This window comes from Rattus norvegicus, chromosome 3 (genome assembly GCF_021556685.1).
Source record: "Rattus norvegicus strain SHRSP/BbbUtx chromosome 3, alternate assembly SHRSP_T2T, whole genome shotgun sequence".
NCBI lineage: Eukaryota > Metazoa > Chordata > Mammalia > Rodentia > Muridae > Rattus > Rattus norvegicus.
In genome coordinates, this window is record NC_141536.1 from 35,844,518 (window position 1) to 35,858,115 (window position 13,598).

The 13,598-nt window shown below is 44.3% G+C and overlaps 1 protein-coding gene across 51 annotated transcripts in view; it reads right to left on the minus strand.

The window, feature by feature from the left end:
- Nucleotides 1–13,598, minus strand: part of Neb (nebulin) — a 197,819-nt gene that overhangs the window by 17,305 nt on the left and 166,916 nt on the right. For 31 of the 51 annotated variants that reach the window (NM_001419519.1, XM_087651620.1, XM_087651619.1 and 28 more), the window contains 12 exon segments: nt 1,730–1,822; nt 2,874–2,966; nt 3,588–3,692; nt 4,291–4,395; nt 5,252–5,356; nt 6,254–6,367; nt 6,947–7,057; nt 7,522–7,632; nt 9,971–10,075; nt 11,413–11,517; nt 12,216–12,320; nt 12,798–12,908. In NM_001419519.1, the coding sequence (NP_001406448.1) occupies nt 1,730–1,822; nt 2,874–2,966; nt 3,588–3,692; nt 4,291–4,395; nt 5,252–5,356; nt 6,254–6,367; nt 6,947–7,057; nt 7,522–7,632; nt 9,971–10,075; nt 11,413–11,517; nt 12,216–12,320; nt 12,798–12,908 (1,263 nt within the window). 51 annotated transcript variants of the gene reach the window in all.

The window sequence follows — 13,598 nt, forward strand, 5'->3', positions numbered from 1 at the left end:
AGTCCATAAATATTTGTAGCCATCTAGAAAACTGGAAACTAAAATTTGCATTTCCTACAGCCAATACTTAAAATGCTTTAAATTATGATAATAAATTTCATAAACAGTGAGAAAACCTTTTGACTAGCACCTGCAAAGCCTTGGGTTCAGTTTCCAGTAACCACCCCCTCCAAAACAAAAATGAAACCAAAGCAATCCCAAGGTAACCGTTTCATGGCACCCAGGCTTAACGTCTGGAGCCTAAGTGTGCCTACATAGTTGTACTCAAAGCACATGCTGTCTATTTTACAACTTTCTAACCACATGATGTTCTAATCCTCACTTCTTCTGAGTCATTGAGAATTTTGTGTATTTCCTGATATAATCCTTAGCATTTTTACCTTCTATTTCTATCACTATTTTTGGGACAAGCTCTTAGGCTACTTAGCTCTGACTTGTGTTAACCTCCCAGGATTCCTCCTGCCTCAGCTTCCTGAGTGCTGGGACCACAGGCACGTATCACTCCCAGCTCTAAGGAAGCTTTAGGCCATCCCTAGTGGGACAATGATATGAGTGGGCATACTCTGTATTTTGTTCCTCTGAAATGTTTAGCCATGATTACAGGATTGAGGAAGCCAGTGCTTCTTGGTTGGTCTATTTTCCCTGTGTCTATTTTTGTGTTTTATTTGCACTGTTAGGACTGATCTCGGTGGCCTAGTGCACGGTAGGCAAATGTTCCACCACTGAACTGTGTCCTCCGTCCCTGCCCTAAATCTATGTTTTCTTTTAGCGGTATCATCAACAGACTTTAAATTAAAGAGTAAGGAATGCCCACTTTCTTTTTCTTTTTCTTTTCTTTTTTTTTAATTTTTGGGAGAGGGTTTTTTTCCCTCCATCTTTATTAACTTGGGTATTTCTTATTTACATTTCAATTGTTATTCCCTTTCCTGGTTTCCGGGCCAACATCCCCCTAGCCCCCCCCTTCCCTTCTACATGGGCTTCCCCTCCCCATCCTCCCCCCATTACCACCCTCCCCCGAACAATCACGTTCACTGGGGGTCCAACCTTGGCAGGACCAAGGGCTTCCCCGTCCACTGGTGCTCTTACTAGGATATTCATTGCTACCTATGGGGTCAGAGTCCAGGGTCAGTCCATGTATAGTCTTTAGGTAGTGGCTTAGTCCCTGGAAGCTCTGGTTGCTTGGCATTGTTGTACATATGGGGTCTCGAGCCCCTTCAAGCTCTTCCAGTCCTTTCTCTGAATCCTTCAACGGGGGTCCCGTTCTCAGGAATGCCCACTTTCTAAACCTCTTATCTCCTTGCTGCCTTAAGTTTCAGCCTAAGCCTGGCATGGTGGTACACTCCATGAACACACATGGGGGCAGAGACAGTTGGAGCGCCTGAATCACACAAAATTACAGAAAGGCAAGGAGTTGCAACCCAAAGCAACACAGAACCCCTGGGCTCGTTTTGCTTTTTTTTTTTTTCAGGTTAGTGGACAGAGTTCAACAGGAAGTTGGCCACCGAGAAGTTAGAGTACAAGGAGTGATACAAGTGAGCTACGGCTATGACTGAAGTCTCCCGGCGACTTCTGCAACCCGAGGGGGACAAGGGAGAGTCACAGCATCCCCAGGCACCGGAGGGAGGCCTTCGACAGAAGGAAGGGATGGGTGAAACTAGGGTACTGGCTGAGAGGTGGCTAGTTCTACGAACGCAGAGCAAAGAACGCAGAGCAAAGAAGGGGGCAGTACCGAGCTAATGTGCTTCTGGGTCTCCTTGACGCGCTTCACTTCGGGCAGGTCAGGGATGGGAGTTCCTTGTCCAATTGCTTCTTTATACTTGACCTACATGGAAATGGGGACACCAGGGTGTTACTCCATGCTGAATTCTTCCCACCACATATGTACGGTTGATAAATGTCCTGTATTGCTCAGGGGGGTTGGAGATGGTGCATGTTTAGTATACATCCTACCAGGGAGTCACACACAGCTCTCCTTCAGTTTTGGGTAGTCTCGAGACAAGCTCTCACTTGTGTAGACCAGGCTGACATCAGGCTCACAAGACACCCACCTGTCTCTGCCTCCTGAGTGGTGGGCTGAAGGCATGTGCTGCCGCACACCAGCCTTTTTCTTAATTGAGTGCTTACCATGCATGGTAGCTTCCTGTTCTGCTGTTCTGAGGTATGGCAGCAAACAAGCATGGGGTCCCGTCCCCCCACTTCAAGTTCCCAGATATAAAATTTATTCTGTTAACCAAGGTTACAAACCTTGGCATTTGGCATTTTTACTTCTTTTGTGCAATACTTTGCACACGGAGGGAGCACCATGAAGCTCTCCGTTTTACCTGCCTGGCTAGCATTGCTCCTCACAAACACTGAAGTAGTAAAATCTGGCAGTGCAGACAGCTACTGAGGTCAGGTAGCGTGCACTTCTGGATTCTACTGAATGAAGGGATGATTCGCGCCCCAGGTAGGATGAGATGGGAGCTATTTATATTATCAGAAAGGATAATTTTTCTGGGCTTTCCATTTCACATTTTCGGGAGGCTTGGGAGGCGACAGGAATCAGAGAATGCAAAAGTAGGAAGAGGCCTCCTGTCCGCCAGCCTCTTCATAGCAACAGTCCATTTGCTTAGGACAGACGTAGCCCCACACGCGTCTGCGGAAAGGCTCATTTTCTGAGGCTGATAGAGTTTCTCATAAGCCTCTGTTTCCCCCCATGGACCTTCCTCTTTGTGAGAACCTGCACTAGCATGTAGCACGTGATGACAGCGACACGCAGACACTTGCTTTTAGCTTGGACACTGTTTCTGGTGACAGGTTTTGAGTATGACTCAGAAGTCACAGATTTATCGGAATCAGGTCGAGAATGGCAGGAGTGATGGACGTGTCCTTACCGAGCTAATGTGGTCCTGAGTTTGCTTCACCCTGAGCATCTCCGGAGTCTTTCCGATTGCTGTTCCCGGGGACACATCCTCTTTATATAAAACCTGGGCATTCAGAATCAGGACAGTGTTAACCCCAAAGAGGGGAACCTGGGCAGTGCCTGGAGAAAGGGCAGTGCCAGGCCTCTGTGAAAACCAAGACACTACACGGTGTTTCCAGACAAGAGCTGAAGGACAGCATCTGATGTCCTCCTGTCAGAACCAAAGCCTGAAACCACATAGGCCAGGCTGGCCAGTTTCCAGCTCTTGAGAGTTCTATTTAGAATATCACAGGATATTAACACAGGATGAGAAAAAAACACGATAAAAAACCACAGAACTCATTAAAGAAACGCATGGTCAGTCAGTTATTTTGGAGAAGGCTATTAAAAAAAAACCACATCACAAAGAAATCCACCTTCTTGGAACAAGACAATGTGTGTTACTGTCTGAGTTACTTTTTGAGATTAAAAATACAAAGAGAAGAGTTATTTGGTTAGAGTTAAGTTATTCCAAATATTCTCAGGAGTAATGATTTAGAAATTTGGGGGCTTTTATCAGAGACCCATTAGCATTAACTGGGCAAGTTAGAGGTTAATTGCCTGGGTCAGCATGGGCCCGTGTCCCTTCTTGAAGAGAACGGCATTATTAGGTTAGCATTAGAAGGAAAGGAAACAGTAAATATACCGAGCTGAAATTCTTTTGGTTTTCTTTAACACGCAGTATTTCTGGCGTGTCTTGGACCACTGTAATTTTCCCCTTACTGTTTTTAAGGTCACACTGGTATTGAAGCTATGAAAAAAGAGTAAAGGTCCCGTTAAGATTTCAACATTCTCTTACACATTTTATAATTATTCTGTGTTGTGGCCGGGAGGTTAAACTTTCACATTAATGAAAGCCCACGCCACGGCAACCACAAAGCGGCGGCCAAAGTCAATTCTTTAATACGTTTGGAGAGAAACCAGTTTTAGTGCTGGGGTATTGCTAGAGACTTTCTGGGATTGAACCTGGAACCTCACATCTCACAAAGCACATACGCGCTAACACCAAGCTACGTGTGCCCCTGGAAATAGAAACCAATTTTTAAGAACCCAAAGTGCATTAAAAAATTTAAAAGTATCTCTTGCTTAGAATTAGTTTTAGAAGGACACATCACCAGTTTGAAAAACTGGTTAAAAGATAGTAATGGTTTGTACTCAATGACAAGGGGACACCTACTGATCAGGAAAGACTGTCATGCTCACTTGGGATTAAAACACAAGGTGAGCCTGGAGAAGATTCATGTGCACCCTCTGTCCTCATGAGATGCCAAGCGAGTGTCCCCAAAGCCACCCCAGTTTAGCTGCTGGATCCCACCCGTGGGCTGGGCTTTAGTGGAATAGAGACTTACGAGGCTGAAGTTCTTCTGGTTCTCACGGACTCTTTGCATCTCTGGGGTATCCAAGACAGTCTCGTAATATGACATGGACTTCTCTGCATCTTCCTTGTACTTTTTCTGGGGAAAGGTTCCAAGAAATAGACAGGATAAGCCCCATAGTTATATATATATATATATATATATATATATATATATATATATATATATATATGTGTGTGTGTGTGTGTGTGTGTGTGTGTGTGTGTGTGTGTGTGTGTGTGTGTGTGCCAGGAAACCTAAGACAGGCCTCCCACTACAGCAGACGGGAGGTTCTTCGCATCCTGCCCATGCAGGTACATTCTAATCACCACTGAAGAGGACACCGTTTGTCTTTATTTTCACTTTTATATTTGTTTGGTTTGCCAGGCCAGGTCTTGCTGTTCAGTCCACACTGGCCTCCTGTCCCATTCTCCCCAAGCGCAGAGGTTACAGGTGTGTGACCCCCCTCCCCCACCCAGTTTCCATCCCTTCCGTCCCAGGATTTGCAGGGAGGTAGACGGTAGACGCTATCCAGCCTGGGATGACGCAGGTTGTGTGGCTCAAGTTACTCATTCAGTACAATACAATACAAGTGGTCTACTACTGGGTCTTCCGCTTGTGCTCACACACCTTAAACCCACATCATAACAGATGCTAAGATATTTATGAATCAGGAATTGGATCACGGATACCCTCTTCAGCGCTTGGAAATTCCCACACAGCGTTTTGAGTTTTTTTCTTCCTGGGCTTTAGTGACCCAGGGCGTCACACTCTACCACTGAGATACCCACACCCAAACCCTTCTTACAGTCTATCTTTAAATCTGATCAGAAATCTCCGTTCTCGCTCAGACCTACATTGGAAGTAATGCCTTCTGTTTTGGTGGGGGAAGCTGGGATATGAGAAAACAGCATGTGAGGAATACGAAGACCTTCGACCTAAGGGACATGCTTACCTGGCTAGAGAGGTTCTTGACCTGCTGAGCATGGATAATTTCTGGGGTATCAACAACAGAAGTGAAATTGGCCTTTTCCATTTCTGCCGATTGCTTGTACTTAATCTGTAAAAGGACACCCAACAGTCCGGTGAACGCTTACAATATGCACAGCACCTCTTAGCTTGGTTGAATGAAGAGGTGATCATATTTTTTCCTGGCACTCGATACATCTCTTTCTATTGTGTTTATACCTTTCAAAGTAATTTTTGCATGTGTAGGTGTTGTGCCTGTAGGTATGTCTGTGCGTCATGTGCACCCCCGCTGCCTACAGAGACCAGAGGAAGATGTGGGATCTCCTGAAGATGAGCTTATACAGGGCAGTGAGCTGATTGGAGGGTGCTGCAGTTCTGATGTAGGCTCTCCACAGGAGAAGCCAGTGCTTTTGAACCATCTTTCCTGTCCGTGTTTATTGTTTTATATTAAAGAATGAGACTCAGCAAGGTCTTGGCTGTTGAAAGACTGACTGTCCGATTAGATCGATGTAGGTGACTATGGGCAAAGGGATAATCAGGTAGATAGATAGGAGAGTAGGGGTGGTTTACATAAAGACCAGACACTAGGGAGCCTCAGACAACACTGGATGCCTGAAAGGATGTGTTTAAAATGTAGGTTTACAAAGCAGGGGGAAAAAAAGAACACAGTCTAAGGAAGGCATTCTTAGTGCCACAGAAGGAGTGGACTGACTAAGAAACGAGAATGTCAGAATCTGCCCCAGTTCCACACAGTAATTTGGTCCTCCGGCTTCCGCACTTTGATGTCCGCAGTGGTTGTAGACTCAGGAAGGCAGAGACAGAAGCAGCCTGACAATGGTTCCTGGGCTTTATGTTTCATCAAGCAGATGGTTAAGGATGCTAAATATATAATGTCACTGTCAAACAAGGGAGATGACAGAGGACCAACAGTACATCCTTATAACCAAGGCTACCGTTTGGACAGGCGTGCCTTCCCGGAAGCGCTGACCTGGCTGGCAATGTCGGTAGCATTCCTGGCCCGCATAAAATCTGGAGTCTCGTTGGCCATGGCATTCAGGCCTCTTCCTTTGACTTCCAGCTCTAGGTCTCGCTTATATTCTTTCTGTAGAAGAATTGTTTGTTTGTTTTAAAGAAAAAGGTCCCCTGCCTTCTGTTAGTAGGTGACAGCGCTGCATGAGTTAAAAGTCCACGTGACATGCTCCTCCGTAGCTGCCGGTGCTGTCTTTGCCAGCTACCTTCAGTGGACGGTATGACATGCTTGTTCCTCCTGCTCCGTGTGCAGTGACGTTAACCAAGGGAAACCCATTAGCACAGAGAGTAAAATTTAAATCTGGTTAGGTTCATATTAGGATTAAATTTAGGTGCAAACCACCCCAGCGTGGTGTGATGTTTTCCTTTAGAATGAGCATTGTGAACACATCACAACTAAGTCAAGTAATATTAGCCACTAATTGGTTATGACAACTTCTATAGGCCCATGCTGCTTTCATATCTATTCATCAGAAATGGATGCCTATTTTATTTAGCGGTTAATAATTAGCCTGGATATAAAGTTTAGAATGAAAGATTATTCTCTCTCTCTCTCTCTCTCTCTCTCTCTCTCTCTCTCTCTCGGTCTTTCTTGGGTAGGATGAAGGTGCATTATCAATTATATACGCACAGCAGTTGACAACGGTCTTACCTCGTTGAGGATTTGAGTTGCATTCTTGGCTCTCAGCATTTCGGGAGTATCTTCCATTTCAGTGAGACCTCTGCCCCGGATGCTTTCTTCTAGGTCTTTCCTATACTCTTTCTATATTACAAAAATGAAATCAACAAAACTGACAAGAAAGCCCGGATCATTCTCTTAGGTGAAAAGAACCAGAACCAAACCAAAACAAGTGAATGAATAAATGAGACAGTTATTCCAATTTTTAGCAGTCCGTGGTTGCGTAAGTAAAAACGTGAGTAAATGCAGGGTGTATGGTTCACAGTTGAGGTTAATAATTAAATACAAGACTGGGAATTAATAGAATGCTAAGGTAGGCATGTTTTATTAGATTTTTTTCCCTACAGGATACTAAGGTAGGTATGTTTTATTAGATATTCCATTTTAAAAATTAGAAGAATTAAAACGGGCCATGGATTAGACACTAGTACCAAACATGGGGATGCCAACTGGAAGCCTGAGTCAGGTGAACCCAGGCAGGAGCACAGCGATGAGTCATTAGTGTGATTATTGGGTGAAGGGGGAGGGGAAGACCACGTGGTTACTACCTCGCTCGCTATTTTGGTTGCATGTCTGACATGTAACAATGCTGGCGTGACCTCCAGGCCCGTCAGGTTTCTGCCTTTAATGGACTCTTCATAATCTTTCCTATATTCTTTCTAATATGAGTAGGAAGGAAAAACAAAACAAAAAAAAAAGACTCTGTTAGAATCTACGTTTCAGTCCAAAGAAGGAAAAGTATGTTTCCTCTCAGGGTTTGGCCTCTTAATCAACAGTCCCGACAAAAGTCATAAGCTGGAAACTTGTCTCATTGTTCTGGAAATACTTTTCTGGCAGCGAATGGCTCCAAAGCAATTCTGAAGTTTGTTGATGACTCTCCCTGAAGTCCGCCTGAGGTTGTGACAGAGCTGACCCGAATCATAATGGGGAGATGGATGGGCCGTCGGCTTGAAATCTACTCTCTTCCTGAGACCGTTCCACTTATTACTTTTATCTCCGTTACTAGGGGTGACTGTGGGTGAGCGCTGGAGCAAACACACGCCACAGCGTATGTTGCAATGTGCACACCACCGTGCATTGCTGGAGGGCAGGGGCAACTCCCAGCGGCCATTTCTCTCCTTGGGACTTGTGGGTCTTCAAGATGGAACTCGGGTAGTTGGGCTTTTGCTTCCCGTGCTTTACACCGAGCACTTTAAACTTCCTTTTATTTTATTATGTGTATGGGGGTTGTGCCTGCTTAGGATAGAAGAGAGTATTGGATTCCTCCAGGATTGGAGTTCCAGACAGTTCTGTGCTGCCACGTGGGTGCTGGAAATCAGACCTGGAGCCTCTCCGAAAGAGCAGCCAGTGCCCTGAGCCATCTCTCCAGCTCCTTCACTACCGTTTTTAAAAGGGACAAAGTACTTTATTTCAGGATTTACAGCAGCTCCAGGATATGAGAGTAGAAAGGAAAAGCCTCGGAGACTGAATCTCATTGGCACTGCCCATCCTTATGCGTTTGACTTTCCTTGACATGCGGTAGGCTGGCTTTGAACCCATGATCCTCCCGCACCAGGCTCCTGGGTGCTGAGGTTACAGGTGTATACCACCAGCCCTATTGTTCCCTCCTTTACTATCTCTTCCCTTACAGTCAGCATCTACCATGTGCCAGCACTGTTAGGCTCCGGCATTACAGTGTCAGGCATAGTCATGCCCTATTAGGCCCTAGGGGAGCATCAAGGGGCTCATGGCTTATTATTTTAACCTCTGAACAGACAAGGTGAACAGTGAGGCAGTAGCATAGGACTCTGTGGTTCCATCCATGATGGAGAGAAAGGGCTATTGTCCCCTCCCCTGGTCCCTTCAACTCCACTCTCACAGAGAGCAGGAACAGATATTAGAAGCGTGCTTTCCCAACTTCTTCACAGAGTTTTAAATCTCCCCCAAAGTTACCGGAGCACTCCTATAGTGCCTAATTCAGAGTCACCAATATTTGAACCTATTTTAAACTTTCTATGACCTGCATTCCATATACCAGGAAAGTCCACAAACTACTTTTCTTAAAAAAAAAAAAAAAGATGCTGTTGTATTGGGAGACAGGCTTCATGGAGAAGAGGCAAACAAGACCCCAGGAGGCTCATTTTCCTGGGAGTCTAAGTAAAATTCCATTCTCCATTATGATTCAAAGTGAAAAAGACTTGTTTTTAGAATATCTCTGCTCTTCATTATAGGGAATATGGCATTTTGACTTGATTTTTTCATACATGTATATAATACACTTTGATCAAAACTGCGTCCCTCACCCCATCTCAGGCTACATCTCTTTGTCTTTCTTTTTTCCCCTTCTTCCCTTCCTGTCTTCACAAACTGTTCCCCTCTCTCATGCCCTTTCAAAAAATCTAGATTCTGCAAACATAGGACCTTTGTCTCAGTCTGGCTTATTTAATTTAACATGAGGACCTCCAGTTGTGTCTATTTCCCTGCAAATTACATGACTCCCTCTTTATGGCTTAGTAGAACTCCTCTGTGTATATAAGACATCACTTTCCCGTATCTATTAATCTGCTGATGGGCAAGTAGGCCGATCGCCTCACTTGGCTGGAGTGAATGTTGGCATGGTAACCATGCATGTGCCGGTGTGGATCCACTCTTGCTTGGCTTGGGGCGTCCCACCAAGTGACATTCATGGAAAAGCCACATGCATCTGTGCAGTAGGAACTTTTCACTCAGTGAAGACAAATTCAAATTGTATTCCACATATTTTTTTTTTCAGTTTTAGAAATAAGCGTATTCTGATTTTTATGACAATGTGGGAGCCAATCATGTCTAACGAATACTACTCAAAACATCTTAAAGAAAATAACTGGATTGTAGAATTTCTGCAGTGGGCAAGCTTTTAGGTTACAAACTGTACCTCCTACCACTTTCGGGTAATGTTCTAGGAGGCTGGGAAGGGTCCGGGGCTGAGCCAGTGCTCTTTGGTCTGATGATGTCATTGTTGTGCGGTGTAGGACTCACCCCACTCTGCATCTGCTGAGACTCTTTGGCAGTGATGTATGTTGGAGTCTCAAAGTCCAGCATGGGCTTGCCTCGTTCTTTTTCATATTTTTCTTTGTATTTCACCTAGTGATGAGAAGGTCTATTGAGTATTTTGCCACTAGTCAATTCCTAGACAGAGACACTATTTACAGGCAGCAATTTATTGGTTTACTTAATTTTTTTAATATTATCTGAGATAGGTTCTCACAATGTGTCACAGGCTGGCTTTGAACTCAGAATCCTCTAGCCTCAGCTTCCTACATACTTTCGATTGTGTCTATTGTGGCTTATCTTATTGCAAAGCCAAAAGACTTTCCTATTGTGTTACAGGCGTAGACCGTTTTGAGCTGATGCCTGTGGATGGAGAATCAATGCTATCTGAAAAGAACGAGCTAATTAGATTTAATATATACTTAATTTAGAGACACAAAAGAATCACTGGCAACAATTATCTGGCAAAAATATTGATTTTTGGAAATGCTGTTTGGAGAAAATTGCCCGTATATGAGGCCATCCAAGACTTGATATGGATATATGAATTTTGACAATAAATAGCATCTTTTGATATTTCTGATAAAGCCTCTAGTTCTTTCATAAGAACTATTATTACCAAAGACCTGTGGTCTCCATTGACTGTAGAACATGTGAGGCTTTAAAAGCAAACAGCTCCCTCTGGGACACCAGTGTCTATGTACTTTACTATTTGTGATAACTTAGCATTTAAGGGGAAAGCAATTCACAGCTGGACTGAGTAAGCCTGACATTAGCAGGTAAAATGGTCTCTTCCTTATAGTCAACACACTATTGATAATGGCATGAGGAGAAACTGAGAGGTAGAAAGACAAGGGCTCTTCCACCCATAACCTCAATGCCGTTGCTCAACTCAGCGTTCTTGGTCATGATGGAACACAGGAAGAGGACACACACTGCTTTACACATGATGGGGAAGCACCTATCATAACTCAGCCCTCTGGCTAATACCCCAGGACACCCAATAATGATGAGTTTGTGGTACCAAGACTTTGTTACTAGTAAGTTCTTTCCTCTAAGAATAATTATAACACTCAGAGACTCCTACAGTGTTGGGTGTGATCATGTCACTTGTCCAATTTATTGGTGTTTCCTGGCTGAGGACATAGGGTTACTGTGAGAGGTTTGTCTCTCTGGGGAACTAACTGCCAGGCTTCCAGCACTGTCATGAATAACAAACATGGCAGCTGTATATTTCTCTATTATATATAAATACTGTCAATAAACCAATCTCAAAATGTTACCCAATTCAAGCCCCAGTACCGGGGAATATTTTCTCAAACAATGGCTATTAAAATGAGTCCACCCGTTCCTAGAGTGGACTTGATACTGTTTTTTAATACTGTGATAAATGGAAGCTCAGTGTGGGGAGGCCATCTTGATAGACTTACGATACTCTGCAGCTCTGTGGCTTCTTTGAGGTGTAGCTGTTCCAGGTTATCGGGTATCGTGTGGTAGTGGCCTTTGCTCTTCTCATAGTTCTTCTTGTACTGGTACTGAGGGGAAGGAGCAAAGAAACACATCAGTGGGAAGGTTCCGCAAAGTCTCAGGCGTCCCTGCTTAGATTAGGTGTTTAAGGGCCAGGCACGCGGCACACGCTTTTAATCCCTGCAGAGGTGTCAGATGTCTGCGTGTCCAAAGCCAGACTGGTTTACACAGCAAGTTCCGGGCCAGCCAGGGCTATGTAGAAAGCCCTGTCATCTCCCTACCACCACCAAAAGCCAACAAATAAACAAACAACCCCTCCCCCTCCCGCCAAAAGAAAAGGAAATGGTTGGATAGGTAAAACACCACGTGCGGTACTGTTGGTAAATACCAGATGCAAACACTGCTGTGGTGTGGCTGTCTCTAAGTGGCTGTCACTGAAAGCAAGAGGCTGTTTCAGGTGACTCTTGTACATCCTTACAAGAACTGGAGCTATTTATTTTTTTTGTTTTCCTCCTGGGCATCAAACCCATGGGTAAACACTGTGGACTTACATCCCCAGCCCAAACGAGCATTCTTACATTCTGAGAGGCATTGCAGCCAATGGTGTTTTATGGGTAATTGGTTGGTAGATTAGTGTAGTTTGGAGGAATATCACCAAATAGTAATTTTGTGGTAAGCAGAATGTATCAATAACAGAGAGGAGGCCATAGGAGCCCAGAGGAGGAAGCCAGCTGCCAGTGCCTGAGGAACCAGTGATGGAGCTTACAGAGCTGGCGAGCTGGCTTGTATTCAGGACGTGATGCATTATCAGGGATTCCTTCATGTCAGTCACGGGTTTGTGGAGTTTCTTCAGGTCAGCCTTGTATTTGACCTAGTGGTAAAGAATCACATAAAGAGGAAGTGAGAAATAGCGCTAAGGAAAATGATAGTCAAGATACCCCTTCATGAAACGAATTCTGGGGTGGCTGCAAAGGAAAACCACTTTGTGCATAGTTGCCAAAAAGAAGAAATGACCAGAGTGTAGATACATAATGGGTGTCGTCAACAGAAGGGTGGCACACATGCGGGACTGATACTAAGCCATAAAATGGGCTGCAATGCTAATTAATGCTGCACTGGGAAATGTTGTGCTAAATAAAATAGGACACGGAGAGAAATATTGTAGGATTCCATGTATCAGGAGCTTAGGGAAGTAAGGGTTGCTTCATGGTTTTGTTTGGGGCCAATAAAAAAGCTTTGGAAATAGTGGTGGTAACTGGAGAGCACCGTGAATGTGGTTAATGCTCCTCAAGTAGGATTAAAATGGCAGACAGTATGTTATGACCTTTACCGCAATTAAAGGACATACCTCACTTGCAAGGTTGTTGGCATCTTTCATAGTTTTGTAGAGCTGGCTGTCTTTTGGGTTGTATTTGGGTGTTTTGCCTTTCTCCTTGTCAAAGTTTTCTCGGTATTTAACCTAACGACGACAAATGCAAACATCTAGATCAATCCCGAGCTTCTGACCAGGGAAACATAAACAATTGTGACTATGTCCATGTTATAATTATGTCCATGTTATAATTATGTCCATGTTATAATTGACCACGGAACTTGTTACACCAGTGGGGCAGTTTCAAGGGTGTAAGAGAGTACTGTTCCAGTTACACAGGGTCACAGACAAGCAGGGATGATATGAAGTCACAGGAGACAGCACTGGCTTTGCCATCATATTCTCTGGTGACATCAACATGGCATCCTGCTAATACACGTCAAGACTAAGTGGTAAAAGCTTAGGCCTGCTGGGTGATGGTGGCACACACTTATAGTCGTGGCATTCGGGAGGTAGAGGCAGGAGCATCTTTGAGTTTGAGGCTAGCCTGGTCTAAAGAGTGAGTTCCAGGACAGTCAAAGGTGCACGGATAAATCCTGTCTTGAAAAACAAAACCCAGACCCAAACCAAACAAACAAGCAAAACGATTTTAGGCTGGAGTTAGGGAGGCTATCAGTGATACTGGGGTCATTTTGGCTTCCCTACCTGGATACCTCAGATATCAGAGATCTGCAGGTTGTAAGTAGCAAAGGTTGAGAAGTAAGAATTTGTTAAGCTAGATAAATTTGTTATTTTAAAATAGGATAAATAATTCTTCTTCTCCTTCTTCCTCTTCTT